Source organism: Cibotium barometz, chromosome 43, assembly GCF_041138505.1.
Source record: "Cibotium barometz isolate CiBa-2024 chromosome 43, ASM4113850v1, whole genome shotgun sequence".
Lineage (NCBI taxonomy): Eukaryota > Viridiplantae > Streptophyta > Polypodiopsida > Cyatheales > Cibotiaceae > Cibotium > Cibotium barometz.
The window spans coordinates 14779993-14799744 of NC_141088.1; the positions used below are offsets into that span (position 1 = coordinate 14779993).

The 19752-nt window shown below is 43.3% G+C and overlaps 1 protein-coding gene across 2 annotated transcripts in view; it reads left to right on the plus strand.

The window, feature by feature from the left end:
* LOC147613571 (Protein kinase superfamily protein) overlaps nucleotides 1-19752 on the plus strand; it is a 67168-nt gene that overhangs the window by 6440 nt on the left and 40976 nt on the right. For both annotated transcript variants that reach the window (XM_086781567.1, XM_086781568.1), the window contains exons 7-10: nucleotides 75-201; nucleotides 289-360; nucleotides 621-807; nucleotides 946-1078. In XM_086781567.1, coding sequence (XP_086637693.1) covers nucleotides 75-201; nucleotides 289-360; nucleotides 621-807; nucleotides 946-1078 — 519 coding nt within the window. The remainder of the gene's footprint in view (nucleotides 1-74; nucleotides 202-288; nucleotides 361-620; nucleotides 808-945; nucleotides 1079-19752) is intronic.

Genomic DNA, 19752 nt, shown 5'->3' on the forward strand with positions numbered 1-19752 from the left:
TCTCTAACCTGACCTCAATCGAAGGTGTTGTGTTTTGATTTGACTCGAGCTCTTTTACTTGACGGGCATTGTAGGTTGGATATCTGGCACATGTACGCCACCAACACCTTGTAATTCTCATTGGGTTCTGTCAAGAAAATGATCAGCAGATGGTTGTGTATGATTATCTCCCAAATGGAAGTGTCAACAGTCATCTTTATGGTAATGCATTATCTCATACTCTCAGCTGTGGTCTATATGACACTCATAGAGCTTCAACAAGTTATAAGTTTGTATACGGGATTGCAGATGCTGAAGGTCACTGCTTGGGTAAAATTGACTTCAAACAACGACTTTCCATTGCATTGGGAGCTGCAAAAGGTTTTCATTATACGACACATACTTTATTTTAGCATATGCACATATATATGCCCAAGAATGGATGTGCACAAATGAACACCACATGTATGCACACTGCTCTTGAAAAATGGTCTTTTCAGGTGCATCCTTATGACATTATTACCCTTTTCAACTGCGGTCTTTTCTAAGAAGACAATCTCTGAACTTATATAAGCTGACACGAATTGGTGTTTTGACTCCATAGTTATGTTTGATGACCTTGCAATGGGATATTCCTGCAGGGTTAGAACATTTACATGCATTGGTGCCTCCATTGCTACATGCAGACTTTAAAACCTGCAATGTGTTAGTGGATGAGAATTTTGTAGCAAAGGTGACAGACTACGGCCTTTCTAGATTGTTGACAGGTGGGCAGGAGGTTTCACCATCTACAAGTGGGGCAGGCACAGCTGGCTTTCAAGATCCAGAGTAAGTTCTTATCCTGCTTTTAAGAGTATAGCACTTGGTTTCTAATGACCTGTATTACAATAAATAATGGGACTTCTTTTTGATATCAATGAACCATGTGAGTTCCAAAACAGAGTTGTGGGATGGGAGTATGTGCAGGTTACTGGACCTGCAGATTATGAACGAGAAAAGTGATGTATTTAGTTTCGGGGTCTTCTTGTTGGAGTTAATCAGTGGACGAGAGGCCATCAGCACAAGTAAACCTCGACCTGAGTGGAGCTTGGTAGAATGGGTAAGTTCATTGGGGGTTATGCTCGTATCTTTTGTGCAATTGTCAATCAATCTTTTGGGCTGTTCTGTGGCTCTGGTTATGCTCATATCTTTGTGCAATTGTCAATCAATCTTTTGGGCTGTTCTGTGGCTCAAGCAGGTTTTCAGTGTTAGTTTCTCTATGTTTGCTGTTGGAATTTTACTGTTTAGTGTTAAGAAAACATAATGAGCTTTGAATGCTTTCACAAATGGAGCTGAGGGGGCTGTAATGCCTTGAAAAAAACAAGTTACTAAGAAAACATCTGCATGAAGCAGATTTCACAAATGGAGCTGAGGGGGCTGTAATGCCTTGAAAAAAACAAGTTACTAAGAAAACATCTGCATGAAGCAGATTTCAACCCTCCACAAAGGCAAAAGCAGTGCAAAAAAAAACCCCCTTAGAAGGGGCCTCACTCTCCAGCTGGCTGCTCTCGGTGTGTAAGACCCTCATCTAGCTTACACCTGCAGTAAAGCATTACAGAGAGGAAACATATAGACACTGGCATTTAGCTCACCGCCCGACCATAGAGGCAATCAAACTCACTAAGAGCATGGAGGTTAGAAGCATCAGAGATATGGCTCTATGTGCAAAGCCCTGGCAGCCCATACCACCGGGACACCCGTGACCCCCCTCCGGGAGTAGTCTCACGGGCCTCAAGTCTAGGTGTGAGGAGCGCTCTCTCAAACTGACTCCAAAAGTCACTTGTATAGGCCTCCTATAAACTTGGAGCCATAAATAGCCTATGCCTCTAAAATACTCTTAACCTCCCCGTTTAGATGCCAAACTCTCAGTCCTTGGTTAACCTAACCTAAAGTTAGAGCTGTTAACCCTATTAGGGCCTTGGGACATAAGATACTTAAGAACCATTGATGTCCTCAACAATGAATCCGGAAAACGATTCAGAGCGCGCCACTAACACCCATGTAGCCTGGACCTCAGACCACCCTTCCCACTTGATCAAGTACTCATAACAAATGGTATTCTGAGACCGTCTAGTACGTTGATCTACAACCAACTCAGGATCCATTGGAACATACCTAGTCATGTCCTTGAGGTTAGGGATCTCCTCCCATGGGCACAATCTCATCACCTTCACTCGGACGTTCTTTCAAACTTTTGACCTGAAACACGGGGTGAATCTTGATTTCAAGAGGTACTACCAACAGGTAAGCTACATCACTTATCTTCTTTGTGATCTAATAAGGACCACGACATTGTGAAGGCAACTTGTAATGATTTCCAAACTCATCGTCTTAGAGTCCTTCGGGACTTGAAGGTACACCCACATGCCCTCCTATGAGATCCTCGGAGTCCTTCGTTTGTTAGCGTAATATTGAGCGTGATCTTTGGCGCTCTCTACATTGTCCCTTGCAACTTTCAACATATCTTGCATGTTTTGCAAGAAATCCACATCTGATTGTAATTTTACTCTCCTTAGTCATACGGCTATGGATTTCGGATAATAACCATACATAAGCACAAATGGGTTGAAACCCGTAGCCGCATGCTTATTATTGTTATAAGCAAACTCAATTTGTGGGAGATATCGTCCCCACTTCGACTGTCTCTTGGAGACATATGCCCTCAGCATATCCTCCATAGTTTGGTTAGTCGTCTCTGACTCATCATCCGACTTGGTATGATTAGAAGATGACACGCTCAGGCATGTTTCCAACTTAGAAAACGCTGATTGCCAAAATTGTGCAGTGAATTTGGGATCTTGATCACTGGCAATCTCCTTTGGCAACCCAAAAGCTAATACGATTGCTCCACAAAGAGCTAAGTCAACTCATGGCTCTTTATTGTAGACTTTGTAGGAATAAATCTAGCCATCTTCATTAATTGGTCTACAATGACCTAGATTGAATCATGGTCCCTCCTAGTCCAAGGTAAGCCTACTACAAAATCCATCGAGATACTTTGCCACTTGTTGTCAGGAATTTGGAGTGCATCGATGCAATATATCCCCAGTACTAAGCCTCTTTGTTTTGTTGAGCTGGCACTAGGCACACGTCTTCACATAATTCTCTATAGAAGATTTTATATGGTGTCAATAGAAATGCCGACCGACCGACCAAGGCCAAGGTGCTCTGAATGCCCAAGTGCGGTGCGCTAGGTGCATCATGGCACTAATATAATATCTAGTTTGGACGTCCGTATCATTGGGCACACAAACTTTGCCATTTTCAAATAGTAATCCATCTAGAATGGAATATTTTGTCAATATCTTTCTCTCTATATGACCCAGATTGAATCATGGCCTCTACTAGTCCAAGGTAGCCCACTACAAAATCCATCAAGATACTTTGCCACGTGTTCTCAAGAATTTGCAGTGCATAGATGCAATATACCCCCGATTCTAAGCCTCTCTTTTTTGTTGAGCTGGCACTGGGCATGCTTTTGCACATAATTCTCTACAGAAGATTTTATATGTGGCCAATAGAAATGTGGACCGACCAAGACCAAGGTTCTTTGTGTGCCGGAGTGCCCTGTACTAGGTGCGTCATGGCACTCATACATTATCATAGTTTGGACGTTTGCCTCTTCAAATGTGTCTCTTCATCTCCTATATAAGAGACATATTGTACTTAGTTTAACACAACAAGTCAATTCAATCTTGTCTCAAGTGTTCTCCTGAAGGTTCTTGTTCTAAGTTAATTACTTAAGTAGTAATTAGTACACAATATGAAGGATTAACAACATAATCCTCACAGTGGTATCAGAGCAAATTTTTTCCTACCCGTGGGTTGTGAAGCCCTCACCCTCTCCGCGGTACTCCCTCATCTACCTCTCCTCTCCTCTCGGTGTTGTATGGAAGAAGCAGAGCGATGGTGGACTTGGCGTGAATCCTTGCTCAAAGTAATGTAAACAAGAACACAAGGTCTCACACCCATACACACGCATTGTGTGTATAGCAGAGAGGGACCCCTGCTGTATTTCCGGACTACCCTCCCTCCCTGCTAATTGGTGGTGATAAGCGTTCACAAATGGCGCCTTCGCTGTTGAATATGGAGCCCCCCCCTCTTCGCCTCGTTCGCTGCCAGTTGTCGGCCCGGAGCCCTCACCGCCGATGAGCACCTTCTCTTCGCTTAGTCGCTGCCGGTGCCCTTCAACGCGGCGCAATCCAGTCGGCGGGGCTCTTCGAAGCGGCGCATCGATTCACGGCAACGTGCCCGTCACCTTTACACCACCAAGAAAATAACCAAAAAAATAATCAATCATACGCACTGTTGCCACGTGGATCTTCAAAAAAATAAAAAAACCAAAAAACACCCAACAGGTGTACGTAACCCACCGGGCTTGCGCTGGCGTCCGTTGGGATTTGTTGGTGTGAACAGCTGCCTTGGGCGATTCAGAAACCACCCCCCACCCCCGGGCTGTCAGCATGCCGCCTTGTTCTTCCTCGCCTCCCTCTTCCCAGCGATTAGGCGCCCTTCCTCCTTGTTGTTCGTGGGTTTTCCTGGCTTTCTTGGCATGCATGTTGACTGCCTTTCACACTTCTCCGGCTACCTTGTCTATTTGCAAGGTTTCTTTGGCACGTATGCTCGTGGTAGCACATGTTCCATTGAATGGTTCTTACTAGCGCAATCAAAATGAAGGCATTTCAACTACTCTTGAAGCCTTCTCTGGCTACCTTTTCATCACACTTGATCCATGGTGAGCCAGAGCCTCCTCAAGCTCCCGGCAAGCAACTTCTTGGCGTACAACACCCACAACAGGTTTCTTGTCCTTAGCACAATTCTGTAGAGACCACCAGACATGAAATACCTTCGTTCGAGCCTCTGCATGCTCATCGCAAACATTCTCAGCATTACAACAGTTATGAGAAAGATCCATCTTTGAATCACTATCAGCAGAAGCCAAAGCAGCAATATGAAGCTTTTAGAAGATCTCCCCTTGAAGAGTCATCAATCTCTTCGAAGTGGGCTCACATAGTGGCACATATTTCCGACCCTAGTCGAGTACTCGGTCGTGAATGCCACAACGTTGGACAAGTTCCCCCTTGCGAGCCATGCCATGCTCCTCCTCCTCTGGAAGCCTTAATACCCGCTGATAAAGCTGAAGATTCAAGAGGTTCTGGTTCATGTGTGGCATCCCAAATGCACACAACTTCTTTGGCTGTGGTCCAGGCAAAAACAAAAGCCTTGTCACCGCCCTTGCAGAATGAAGTCTGTCTTTTACACAATAACCGATGCAGTTGCAATGGTGAATGAAGATTCTTCAAGTCTGAAGGCTCCAGTTCTTACCTTGAATGGTACAAAGAATAATTCTCATACAGACTCTTGCAGTATGACTTCAGTCACTGCCTCTTTGGACAATACTTGTCCTAGTCTCGATGCACTATCTTTGCAGATGAAAGAGCCTTTAAACAATACCTCTTCTTCATCTACGACAACCCTTGAAGACATCCGTGTTCCAGACAAGCCAATGGACTCCCTTTCAGATTTTCAAATGATGGTCACTAATCAAATGCAAAGTTTGGTGACACAATCCTTGATATTGGAGATTCAAGACAGTTTGCTCATGGTTTCTCTAAAGGCATATAAAGATTCAGTCTTTTCTTGGACAAAGCTCGAAGTTACCAATGATGTTAACAAAAGAGTTCGAGATATGATTCTCATACTTTTGGTAAAGATCAGACAAGTTGCAGATGCAGTTAATATTCAGTTTGGTATACGCAAGATTGTTATGGTCAACAATAATGCCATGACATGGGATCTAGCAGCTATGGATGCAGAAGCAATACAATCATTTCCCTTCTTCCAGAGTCTCAACAACTACCCCTGGGTTTTATTTTAAATGGGAGGGAATGTCACGATTGTGACGTATTTATGTATCAGATTCTCTCTTCATTGCTGATTCCTGTTGCAGATGCAAAGAGTAACCATCCAAAGGGAACCCCTACCCTCGACTGGTCGTGACTCTTTGCCAAAGGATGTACCTCTTCATTGAATAGCCACATCCCTTCGACGAATGGTTGTATCCCTTGATGAATGGTTGTGCCTCTACATCGAATAGACACATCCCTTAGCCTAAAGATGTACCCTTTCGTCTAAGGTCATGTCCTTTCGTCAAAGGACATGCCTCTTCAAATGTGTCTCTTCATCTCCTATATAAGAGACCTATTGTTCTCAATTTAACACAACAAGTCAATTCAATCTTGTCTCAAGTGTTCTCTTGAAGGTTCTTGTTCTAAGTTAATTACTTAAGTAGTAATTAGTACACAATATGCAGGATTAACAACATAATCCTCACATATCGGCTTGGACCAATTGTGAGATTCCACTAAATTGGGAATCATGTTAGCAATGCCCTTTGAGATATAGATAGAAGTGAGTTGTTATCTCAGCAAAAGCGATAGCGTTGACCTTGGGGATTCTACTAAGGGAATCAGCAATGATCGCCCCTCTTCGATAACGGATCTCAAAGTCGAACTCCTGCATGAGGTCAACCCATTTGGCCTTTCGACCCCTCAGGTCAGGTTGATCACAAATATACTTTAATGAGTGGGGATCAATCCAGACCACAAATGGAGACCCGTACAAATAGTATTCCTAGATTTTCATCGCATGGATAACAGCCATAAGTTTTTTTTTTCAACTGGCCTTAGGCCCAAGATCCTCCCATAGTTACCGAATTTCACCGTCTGCAGAGAGCCACCCGAGGCGCTTATTTATCCACCCGTAGGCAATGCCATCGAGGAAGCACCGAGGAGGGTTTTGAACCCAAGACCTCTTGGTCCTAGGCAAACACCTTCACCACTTGAGCTATCACCTCATTGGCAACCATAAGCTTCTTTTCTTGGGCAGAATACCTCATTTGCCCTTCACCTACGAAGAAGGTGATAGAAGCTCAGCTCGTTGGTCTGTGTATAAAAATTGTGTCCTCTTGGTTAGAACAATTTTTTTTATATGTAAACGTGCACCTACTCTTGGGCACTGATGACACGAGTAGGGATGTCGTAACCTTTTTTAAGATTTAAAGCAAGAATGGGATGAGGTTAATTTTGTATAAGGGTAAAAACCAAGATTACGACCTACCTTTTATGATTGACCCACACATATGGTGAGAGTCTTCTAAGGACTTTGGTGGTTTTCCTAGTAAGAGTTGGTGAAGTAAAGGGTATCTATATCTATGTTGAAACAATTTTTGACACCAACCGCAAGTTTAGATTCATCTGGCCTTATGACGGTATATATATAAAGTTTTGACACCAGTTGCACTCTTTCACACAACTTTAACTTCGCTCACCTTGTCACATGATTATAACTTAAATTGCTTAATTCGTACAATAGAAATCTTTCCACTCAAGAGTATATACATTTTTGAAGACGGAGAAGCAAGGGTGGTTCCACACCATTCCCATGCCCACACTAAGATCTGGGGTAGCCCTATGGGCTGGCCCCTTGTTCTAAACACTAACTACTCAGTGATCTGGCATCCGGTACCAAACCAGATACACAGAATCAGTGACATCATTCTAGAGGGAGACTCACAGCGCGGATTGGCACTGTTTCATAAGCAGGACAGTGCACACCTGACCTTGGACTCATGTGCAGGACAATGCACACTTGACCTCGGACGATTGAGATGGATCCCTGGGGCTGACTCGTCCCGGACTGGGCTCACATGGGACCAGTTCACTATCCCAGGTCCTGCACCTTCTGTACAAAAATGTCTATGTGGCATCCAAGTGCGGGATGCACGTGACATGCAAATTTCACATTGTGAAGTTTTTGTCCGAGTTGCGGCTAGTTGATATTGTGGTAATTCTTTCTATCTTTAGCGGTGCATTTGCCCTATCAACTACTTATTTGCTGAACTAATTCTTTCTATTTGCTACTTCCCTTAGTGCTAGGCTTCATTATGGCCGAGTCTGTCCCGCATCTTCGGAGGTTTGACAGAAACTTAGTACGAAGGGCTTTGTGTGAATATATGCTCTTATGTGTGTGTGTGTGTGTGTGGAGTGCGTGTGTGAGAGCATATCTTGATACAATGTTCTACACCCACTATTGGGCACTGATGACATTAGTGGGGATGTCGTAGTATTGTGACATGTGAGAGGTTAAGACCGTAGTAATCACAACCTTAGTCTGACTTAACTGCACTTAATGATGTTTAAGAGACCAACAGATATGTGTCAATGCAATGTAGCTATATTAGATGAATGGATGATGTTACAATGAGATCCAAATGGATGTGTACTGCTGAATATGCTGAATATATGCCGAAAATGCGGGATGAACTGCTGTCCACTCTTTCCCTTGTCTCGTGGAAGGAAACGCTGAAGGGAGGCTTTGGGAACAGATGCTGAATGCTGATGGGATGATGAAACGCAGACCTGATGGCTGAATGATGCTGCGTTTGCTGAAGAAGATGCTGATGGAGATGCGTTTGTTGACTACGAATGCTGATGAGGATATGCTGAAACGCAGGATGATCCAGAGGAGGCTGCGTTTGCTGATTATGGTGCTGAGGCTGATATGCTGAAATGCCAGATGATCCAGATAAGGATGCGCTTCACTCTGATGAGCCTGTCTCACTGAATGAAGAGGCGCCTGAATATATAGGCCAACATGCTGCTGGTCTGCCAATACATGTCTCCCATAAAATCCAATAATGCTAGTCGGCTGCCCCAAAAATGCCTATTAAAATGCATAAAATACCTGAATAATGCCTGATAAATGCTGGTAAAATATCTGATGATATCTGTGATGCTAATATGATGACATGTCACTGTACACCTGACTGGTGTGCACGTGACATTCCCCGCTGCTAAACTGTTGCTGGGTGGATACCTGGCAACCTTCGACTCTTCTGCGATCCTTCTCCTCCGAACCACTGCCCCCTTCTGTCTTCTGCTGGGACTGAGGCCGTCTGCAGGAGTGAAATCCCCTGAGCCAATATGCTATGTACTGCGGGAACTGAATGGCAAATACCTGAATGGCAAATACCTGAGTCACCCCTGACCTGCCTGTGGAAACCTTTCACCTACCATCTCCGTTGTACCTGAAGCTCTGAACCTCCTAAGGCGATGTTGGAGCAAACTTCCGTCTTCTGTGGAAGAGAAACCCCCAGTTGAAGCCAAAACTTATGTGCTTCTTTGATGATGGATGTCCTTCTTCCCTGAGAGTTCATGGGTAACATGTATGCAAGACTGACTGCTAAGATGACTGCTAAGATGACTGCTATGCAAGCCATGTGCAACCCTATATGCTGTGCAAGAATGCAGATGGATGGGTTACTGATGCATACCTAAGGAAAAATCCCTAAGGGTGGCTTGCAAAATTTTGAGAACTGGGTTTAACTGTGCGGAAGCGATAAAAATGATGACTGACTGAATGACTGATGAACTGAACATGCTCTACGGCTGGTTACCCTGTAACGCTCTGATACCAATGTGACATGTGAGAGGTTAAGACTGTAGTAATCACAACCTTAGTCTGACTTAACTGCACTTAATGATGTTTAAGAGACCAACAGATATGTGTCAATGCAATGCAGCTATATTAGATGAATGGATGATGTTACAATGAGATCCAAATGGATCTGTACTGCTGAATATGCTGAATATATGCTGAAAATGCGGGATGAACTGCTGTCCACTCTTTCCCTTGTCTCTTGGAAGGAAACGCTGAAGGGAGGCTTTGGGAACAGATGCTGAATGCTGATGGGATGATGAAACGCAGACCTGATGGCTGAATGATGCTGCGTTTGCTGAAGAAGATGCTGATGGAGATGCGTTTGCTGACTACGAATGCTGATGAGGATATGCTGAAACGCAGGATGATCCAGAGGAGGCTGCGTTTGCTGATTATGGTGCTGAGGCTGATATGCTGAAACGCCAGATGATCCAGATAAGGATGCGCTTCACTCTGATGAGCCTGTCTCACTGAATGAAGAGGCGCCTGAATATATAGGCCAACATGCTGCTGGTCGGCCAGCACTAATGCAGTCGGCCAGTACATGTCTCCTATAAAATCCAATAATGCCAGTCGGCTGCCCCAAAAACGCCTATTAAAATGCATAAAATACTTGAATAATGCCTGATAAATGCTGGTAAAATATCTGATGATATCTGTGATGCTAATATGATGCCATGTCACTGTACACCTGACTGGCACGTGACAAGTATCTAGTCCATACTATGCATAATGGAGTTGATAGTTATATAGTCTTGTGGGTTGACTACCATGAGTATATAACATGCACGTTCCTAATAGGTGAATTTGGGCATGTTCTTGGATTCATCTAGGTATATATATATATCCAAGTCAATGTCGATGTAGAGGCACGAGATCTCTGATGCCGAACACCACGGGGATGACCCACAAGAATTAATAGCTTGAATGGTCGAAAAGCAACCTTGAGCCATAAAAGCAATCTGCTTGTTGCGATATTACTCTCTGAAGTAACATGTGGATATGGAAACCACCCTTGGTCCACAAAAGCAACTTGCTTTCCACGACCAAACCGTCCAAAACATCTCTGAATCCGCTTGTCCAGTAGTGGGCAACCCCTATATAAGTTCTGGGATGTAAAGCACCATAAAAGCACGCGATAAACCTCGTTGCTTTTCTTATATACCTGCTGTCCAGCCCTGTATTCCCTGTTTTCAGCACCTGGGGAGCCCATAGAATCAACGATGATGACTGGAAACTTGTACAAACATGCGACCAACCTATGTAGGCGTGCACGCTGCCATAGGCGGCTGTTTACAGCTCTGTTCAGCCCTGGGGGGTCAGTGCTTCAGTCAAAAACAGCATGTAAGAAAGATGCTTTTCAGCCCGGGAGCCTCAGATATCAATGATCAGCACATGTGCTTTCCATGCAAGCGATCGGCCTTGAAAATCCGCTAGGAGAAGGCGAAGGTTCTTGCGGAGGCAAGTAGTGCGCACAGGTGCAGCTGCACAGAAAGCGGGCACTTTTCAAAAGCTTGATGATGGTGATGATAATGATGAAGATGTTCTTCTTACACTCCACGATCTCCTTCATGATGCTCAAGCCTTTTTATACTTGAAGAGGACTCTGTTTTTTGCCAAAAGCGTAACCAAGCTTTTGCTTTTACCTTTTTCCCTTTGCTTTCCACTTTATAATAAAATATTACTCACTTTTGTCAAAGTGTTTTAACTTTGCTTTTCTAACTTCAGGACCTTGCTTTTCGGCCATGGAGTTGCTTTTTGAAAAAGCGGCTTTTAGCTTTTTGATCCGGCTCAGTCTCCTCTTGTTAGTGGTGCCCCTAGCTTGCGGTCAACCCAGTTTGACTTTTTGCTTTTTCTTGCTTTTTGGCCAGGATTGATGCTTTTCCTTGAGCAAACCTCACGGTCCTTGTCTCTGTCCCCATGCCTTCTTCCACTTGTTTGTTGTCCGGGCAAGGGTTCTAACATGTGAAATAGTTTCTTACATCGCAGTTGTTCTCAGTTGCGGACTACAAGTGTTCCAAGCATATCCATATTTTTCCAAGTACATCCATATGTTCCAAGTATATCCATATGTTCCCAATACAGCCATATATTTCAAGTATATCCATATGTTCCGAGTACATCCATATATTCCAAGGATATCCATATGTTCCAAGTATATTCGTATGTTTCCAGTACATCCATATATTCCAAGTATATCCGTATGTTCCTAGTACTAGCCTTGTCTGGTGAGCTTGTGCATCTGGTCTTTCCTCATGTTTGTGGTGTCATCTACTCATCTGGCAACATCTCAATGTCTTTTCTTCAACCAATAGCTTGATGGTACTTCTTCATGGTCTGTCACATGTGTTAAATAAAATAAATACATACTTACCTCCGGCAAAAACTAGACAAAAGCTAGTCAACAAACAAGTATGCATCATTCGCGTCTAATGGGTATTCCAGGTACTGGCTTGGTAGTTTGGAGCCCAGTGGACTATCACATGCCATAAATCTAAGCATAGCCCAGACATCAAAAACAGCACACAAAGTCGAAGAAATTCAAACCTACATGAGTATGCAGTGCACAAGTAAAGATTCTCCTGTTCATGGATTGTCCTGTCTGGTTTCATCGGAAACCGCGTTGAGCTATGTGGCACCCGAGGGAAACTGAATTTGATTTCTATGCATAGAAAGATACATAAAGGAATTTTTTTATTACAAAAGTGTTATTCTCATTAAATTTGATTTTTATGCATAGAAAGATGCATAAAGGAAGTTTTTTTATTACAAAAGTGTTATTCTAATTAAAATTAATTTTTATGCATAGAAAGATGCATAAAGGAATTTTTTTCATTATAAAAGCGTTATTCTTATAAAAATTGATTTTTATGCATAAAGAAATTCTTTTTATTTTAAAAGTGTTTTGCGGAAAGCTTCAAACTTTTCTCGAGATAAAGCCTTTGTGAATAGATCTGCAACATTATCCTGTGTAGGGTAGTAAGATAAACTGATCTCCCCTGCATGTAACCTCTCTCTCACATAGTGATAATGAATCTCAATGTGCTTGGTACGTGCATGAAATACTGGATTTCGTGCCACGGCCATAGCACTCTAGCTATCAGTGAGAATGGTGGTGGGTGTCTGCTGACAGTCACGAAGATCAGCCAATAATCTCCTCAACCATACACAATCTACTGTAGCTGTGTGAAGACTGCCCTGTACTCAGCCTCACAAGTAGATGTGGCAATAGTGGGTTACTTTTTACTCAACCAAGATATGCATGAACTGCCAAGAAAAAAACAATTCCCACTGGTGTATTGCCTGGTATCATAATCACCAGCCCAATCTGAATCACTGTATGCATAAAGCTGCAAGCTGCTCCCTGGGATAGAACAAACCAAGATCCAGGGTACCCTGAAGATAACGAAAAATGCGTTTGACTGCTTGCCAATGCTTTGTGCCTGGGCTGTGCATGAATTTGCTCAACAAAGACACCCCAAAAGATATGTCTGGCCTCGTGTTACACAAGTAAATGAGACATCCCATTACTTGGTTGTAAATGCCGGCCTCAAAAGGCTCTCCAATATCATGCTCCAATATCATGCATAGTAAGCCGTACACTTGGTTCTACTGGAGTAGAAACGGGCTTACATTCATCCATGTGAAACCTTTTTAGCAAACTTTTTATGTACTTAGTTTGCTGCATAACAATGCCATCATCTTAATGCATAAACTGTATGCCAAGATAGTAGTGTAAAGGCCCCAAATATGACATATCAAATTCAGCTTTCAAATCAGCTTTGAAATCTGAAATCTGAAATCTGTGCTTTGCTAGTACCTATAATGAGCATGTCATCTACATACAAGATGACTATGAGAATATCGGCACCGGTTTTCTTCACATACAATGTGCTTTCAGTTGGACTATTCACATAACCTTGGCTGGTTAGATGAGCATGTATTTTATCATACCAAGCTCTTGGAGCTTGCTTTAACCCATACAATGCTTTGTGTAATCTGCATACTTTATGTTCCTCACCAGGAACTACAAAACCAATGGGCTGATTTACATATACTTCCTCATGTAAATCCTCATTTAAGAATGCAGTTTTGATGTCCAATTGATGTACTTTCCATCCTTTATGTGCAGCCAATGCAATCACTGATCTTATTGTGGTCATTCTCAAAGTAGGAGCAAAAGTCTCCTCATAATCTATTCCCTTTTTCTGGGAGTAGCCTTTAGCCACAAGTCTTGCTTTGTACGTGTCAATAGTACCATCCGACTTCCTTTTGACTTTGTACACCCACTTTGTTCCAATGACATGCTTGCCTTTAGGCAATTCCACAAGATCCCAAGTATCGTTCTTCATGATAGAAGAGATTTCAGCTTGCATAGCTTGCACCCAATGCTCATTCTCATGTGCTTCTTCATAAGAAGAAGGCTCTTCTGAATCAAAGAGACCACCCATGGCTAATGCAGACTCCCTACGATGTATATTCAATGCATGGCTGGAACTTGCCCTTGTTCTACTTGTGAGTGGAGCTGCAAGTTTGCTTTCTTGCAAAGTTTTTAGCAACCATCTTGGCACTGACTTGGCTGTGTATATGGCTGTTTGCTCTTCCCTGACAAGATCTCCACTTCTTCCATAGAAGGGGGCTGAATGGCTGGCTGTTCCACATGTTCTACATGAGGATTTTCTTGTGTAGGGGCTGGCTGATCTGAATCCCCCCTAATTGCAATGGGTAATATTCCATCAAACATGTCCTGTATGCCTGTATCATTACTTTTATACAAGCTGTACATGGGCTGTTCTGAATTTTCAGCAAATACCACATCTCTACTGACAAAAATCCTTCGTGTTGTTGGATTATAAAGACGGTATCCTTTGCTCTCATTGCTGTAGCCCACAAAAATGCATTTCATTGCTTTGTCATCTAGCTTTGTTCGGAGTTGTTCTAGCACATGTGCATATGCCAAACACCCAAATGTACGCATATAATCCACTGTTGGCTTTCTGCTATACCAAGCCTCAAATGGTGTTATGGTTTTCAAAGCTTTTGTTGCAACACATGAGTTGCATACATTGTAGCTTCCATCCAAAAATTGTGAGGCAACTTTTGTGCTTTCACCATGCATCTTGCCATCTCCATGAGAGATCTATTTTTTCTTTCAGCTACACCATTCTGCTGCGGTGTATAAGGCACAGTACATTGATGTTTGATGTGTTGGGTTTTATGCTGTGTATGCACCCAGAGGAGTGCTAGTGATCATCAGTAGATTACTGGGGCACTTTTTACTTCAGTTAGTGGAGGTTTTTTCCCCCAGTGTAGTTCAGTTTCACTTATATGCAGTTTATAAGTGTTTTGGTCCACCCGGCACATTTATGGCCGGACATGTGAACACTTATCTTTTAGGGTCACTATCATGTGGCTATTGTACTTCACTTTTCTTATCATTGAAGCATACTGGAAGTCGTGTTCACTCTTCTCTTGTTTTCCACGCTTACTTGAACGTGTGTAAACCCTAACCCTAACCCCTTATTGTCTTCAATTGGTATCAGAGCATTGAAGCTCTGCATTGCTGCTGCCCGTACAACATACGTACACCTTGTCTGCGCCAACTTCAGTACACCTTGTCTGCGCCGGCTTCAACATCTGCTGCCCGTACACCTTGTCTGCGCTGCCTTCAGCTACAACTGTGCGCTGTACAGCATTCCGTACCTGACAGCGCCGTACAGCATACTGTACCTGTCAGCGTACGTGTACCAGCCCGTACAGTCAAGCGCAGCCATACATCTGTGCGCCGCCTTCTGTACTTGGTCGCCTTCAGTCGGGTACTGCAACAGTCAAGCGCCGCCTACTGTACCTGCTTCGAATGATTGCGCCTGTCATCGCCTGTACCTGAAACAGCAGCACACGCGTATACTGTACCTGATTCGAAGACTGCGCCAGGACAGTACTGTGGAACTGGTAGTACACGACTGCAATAGTACAGTCAAAGTACATGCACAGTACAACACCTCGACTGAGTTGCTGAGTACCTGCACAATACAGAAAAGGTAAGCATTACATATTTTGAATATTGGGCATTTTTATTTTCTCTGTGAAAATATACAGGCACAACAGGCAGATTTTCTAGCAAGGAAATATACAGGTTTTTTGCACAGTTGGGTGCAGCAAATTTGGGGATTTTTGGGGCATTTTGGCATTGTGTACGCCATTTGCTGCTCTACTCAGTCATTGGTGCATTGAGCTGCACATTCAGAGGATTGAGAGTGCAGGCAGATTTGGGTGAACTGTATTCAGTGGAGTACAGTTATTATCAGGGTTTCTGCTATTGGGTTTTTTGGTAAACAGGTACAACATTGTGCGTAAAGCATAATGGCAAATCAACAGCAAAGTGATGTATTCACATATTTGTCTAAGGAAGACAAATTGGATGGCACGGACTACTCCTTGTGGAGTTTTATGCTGAAAAATGTGCTTGTGGCAAAAGGTCTTTGGGATTTTGTTAGTGGTGATGAACCACGTCCAGGTCCATTGGCTCCAGAGACTCCTCCCCAAGGGGGTGCTCGTGGACGAGGACAACAGGTACAGGCTCCAGGACAGCCATTGCCTGTTCAGAGAACAAATGCTCAAAAGACATGGGATGCCAGGGATGCACAAGCTTTGTCACTCATTGCATTGTCAGTTCAGAGGTCCATTATACCTCATATTCGTTCAGCTGGCTCTTCACAGAATGCATGGGTGACTTTGGAGCAGATGTATGCTGCTCGTAATGAGGCTAGGATCTCATTTTTGAAAAGAGAGCTGGAAAATCAGAAGATGAATGAAGGAGATGATATGTCTAGCCACTTAAACAAGCTGCAGGATTTGAGAGAGCAACTCATCAATGTGGATGAGATTATTCCTATGACACAGCTTGTGTCCACCATCTTGCACTCTTTGCCAAGATCTTACTTGGCTTTTCATACCTCTTTGAACCTCAGCATGAGGAATGCTGTTGAACCCCTCAAGTATCAGGAACTTGTTGCTCTCTTACTACAAGAGGAACAAGTGAGGAAGAATATGAATATGTACACAAATGCTGAACAAGCATTTACTACAAGTCAAAAAGGGAAAGGAAAAACTCAGCCAAAGAGTGCAAATCAAAATTCAGGTGATGGTTCTTCTTCACAGGATACCAAGAAAGGTGATGGACAGCCCAAGAAGAAGGGCAAATGTCATTACTGTAAGAAGCCAGGTCACTACATCACGGAATGTAGGAAGAGGATTGCCAAAGAGAAGGCAAAGGAAGCTGGGATGTCAGTTAATGATGCTTCTAAAGCTCCTCCAGAGACTGCTTCTTTTGTTGAGGACAGGGATTACTGTTTTTATACATGCAGCTATGATGCCTCATGGTCTTCACAGGCACTCAGTTTGACAGAGCATGCATATACTTGGTATTTTGATAGTGGTGCCTCAAAGCATATCACATCTCGCAGGGATTTGTTTAGTCATGTTGGCCCTGCCCCTGTTGGCAAAACTGTTCAGTGTGCCAACAATGCTTCATATCCAGTTCGTGGCATTTGGGAGATTCAGCTCACAGCCATTGATGGCTCCATTCTCCGCCTTACAGATGCCTTATATGTACCAGGGATAAAGAAGAATTTGTTGTCCATTTCTTCTTTAGCACATTGTGGTATGCAGGTCCACTTTGATGATGATAAATGCATGGTCAGAGACAAAGCTAATGCCTTGACCTTGATGCTTACTGGTACATTATGTCATGGACTTTATCAGTTGGATGCATTTCAGCCAGTGGATCAGTCTGCTTATCATGCATTCACTCTTACTCCAGCTATGGTTGATGTGGAGTTATGGCATGCTCGCATGGGGCATGTAAATTTTGGAAGTCTTATGCTTATGAAGCGACATAATATGTTTACAGATCTACCTCTCATGGAGAAGCCTCCAGATCATATTTGTGAAGGATGTATTTTGGGAAAAATGCACAGGTTTTCCTTCCCACGTGATCAGGCTCTAAGAGCAACTGCAAAGTTGCAACTTATACATAGTGATCTTTGTGGTCCCATGCAGACAAAGTCATTAGGTGGTTGCTTTTATTTTGCAACATTTATTGATGACTTCTCTCGTATATGCTGGGTCTATCCTTTGACACAGAAATCACAGGTATATGATGCATTTTTGGCCTTTGTAGCACTTGCTGAGACAGAGGCAGGATGCAAAGTGAAGACTCTCCGTTCTGACCGAGGGGGGGAATATATGTCACATGTGCTGAATTCCTTTCTTGGGAGTAGAGGTATAAAACATCAGTATACTACTCCTTACACTCCACAGCAGAATGGGGTTGCAGAAAGGAAGAATCCGTCACTCATGGAGATGGCCAGATGTATGCTAAAGGCAAAAAGACTACCACATATCTTTTGGGTGGAAGCAGTAATGTGTGCTTGTCATATTTTGAATCGATGTCCCACAAAGGCATTGGTCTCTTTTACTCCTTTTGAAGCTTGGCATGGTCGCAAGCCTTCTGTATCGCATTTTCGTATCTTTGGGTGTCTTGCATATGCACACATACCCAAAGAGTTGAGGAGGAAGCTGGATGATAAAGCCACAAAATGCATTTTTGTTGGGTATAGCCATGAGAGCAAGGGCTACAGGTTATATGACCCACTATCCAGGAAGATATTCATCAGTCGGGATGTGATTTTTGATGAAAAATCAGAAATATCCATGGCTGGTTATGAGGCAAATCAGGCTGAAAATGATGTGTTTGAAGGTCTACTACCCATGGAGTTTCATTCCACAGTTGGTGATCCAACTCATGAGGGTACAGGACAGCCAGCAAATGATGTAGGTGGTGCAGAAATTCAGCAGCCAAATGAGCCAGAAGCTGAACCAAATATGGGACAGCAGGCACCACAGGTCAGACATATACCTAGATGGTATTTGAGGACATTACAGGACAGCCATTTAGAGGGTCCTCTTGCTGGTCGTACTCGTAGGGAGACAAGGACCAATGAGCATGCACACATCATGGATTTGAATCTGGTTATGGCAGCCAGTTTACAGGATGATGATGAGCCTGATTCATTTGTGGATGCACGAGATAATGTGCATTGGAACAAAGCCATGCAAGATGAGATTGATTCTATTAAAAAGAATCAAACATGGGATTTGGTTGATCTGCCCAAAGGCAAGAAAGCCATTGGTACTAAATGGGTCTATAAGTTGAAAAGACATGCAGATGGATCCATTGACAGGTACAAAGCCCGTCTAGTTGCAAAGGGCTATGCACAGAAGAAGGGCATTGATTATGAGGAGACATTTGCTCCTACATCCCGTATGTCGACACTTAGGTGTGTCATTGCATTGGCTGCACATCGTGGTTGGGTTGTTCACCAGTTGGACATAAAGACTGCACTCCTACATGGGGACCTCGAGGAGGAAGTTTATGTATTTCAGCCCATGGGATTTGCAGAACATGGTCATGAGGGGAAAGTTTGCAGGCTGAAAAAGGCCTTGTATGGTTTGAAACAAGCTCCACGAGCTTGGTATGCAAAAATAGATGCTTTTCTACTCACTCAAGGATTTGTGAACAGTCCATCAGAAGCCACTCTGTATGTAAAGAAAGAAGAGACAGATCTGCTGGTCATCAGTCTTTATGTGGATGATCTCTTGGTCATGGGATCAAATGATGACAAAATTGCAGCTTTTAAAGAGATACTGCAATAGACACTTGACATGTCTGACTTGGGGCTTGTACACTACTATTTGGGCATACAGTTTGTGCAGGATAACAGAGGCATTGGGTTGTTGCAATCACGGTATGTTGTTAAACTTCTGGAGAAGTTTAAATTTCAGGATTGCAAGCCTATTAGTACTCCTATGGAGCCTGGGATGAAACTGTCACTACAAGACGACAGTGTTTCCTTTGATGCCACTACATATGCTCAGGCTGTTGGGTGCCTCATTGACTTGTGTAATACAAGGCCAGATATTCAGTATGCAGTCTCTTAGTTGAGCAGATTCATGCACAGCCCCTGGTTGTCACATTGGCAAGCTGTGAAGCGTGTATTCCGTTATTTGCAGGGTACCTTATCTCTTGGGTTGCTTTATCCTGAGGGGGGTGACATGCAGTTACACGCTTACAGTGATTCAGATTGGGCTGGTGATTTTGATACCAGACATTCCACTAGTGGAAATTGTTTCTTCCTTGGCGCTTCATGCATTTCTTGGCTAAGCAAGAAA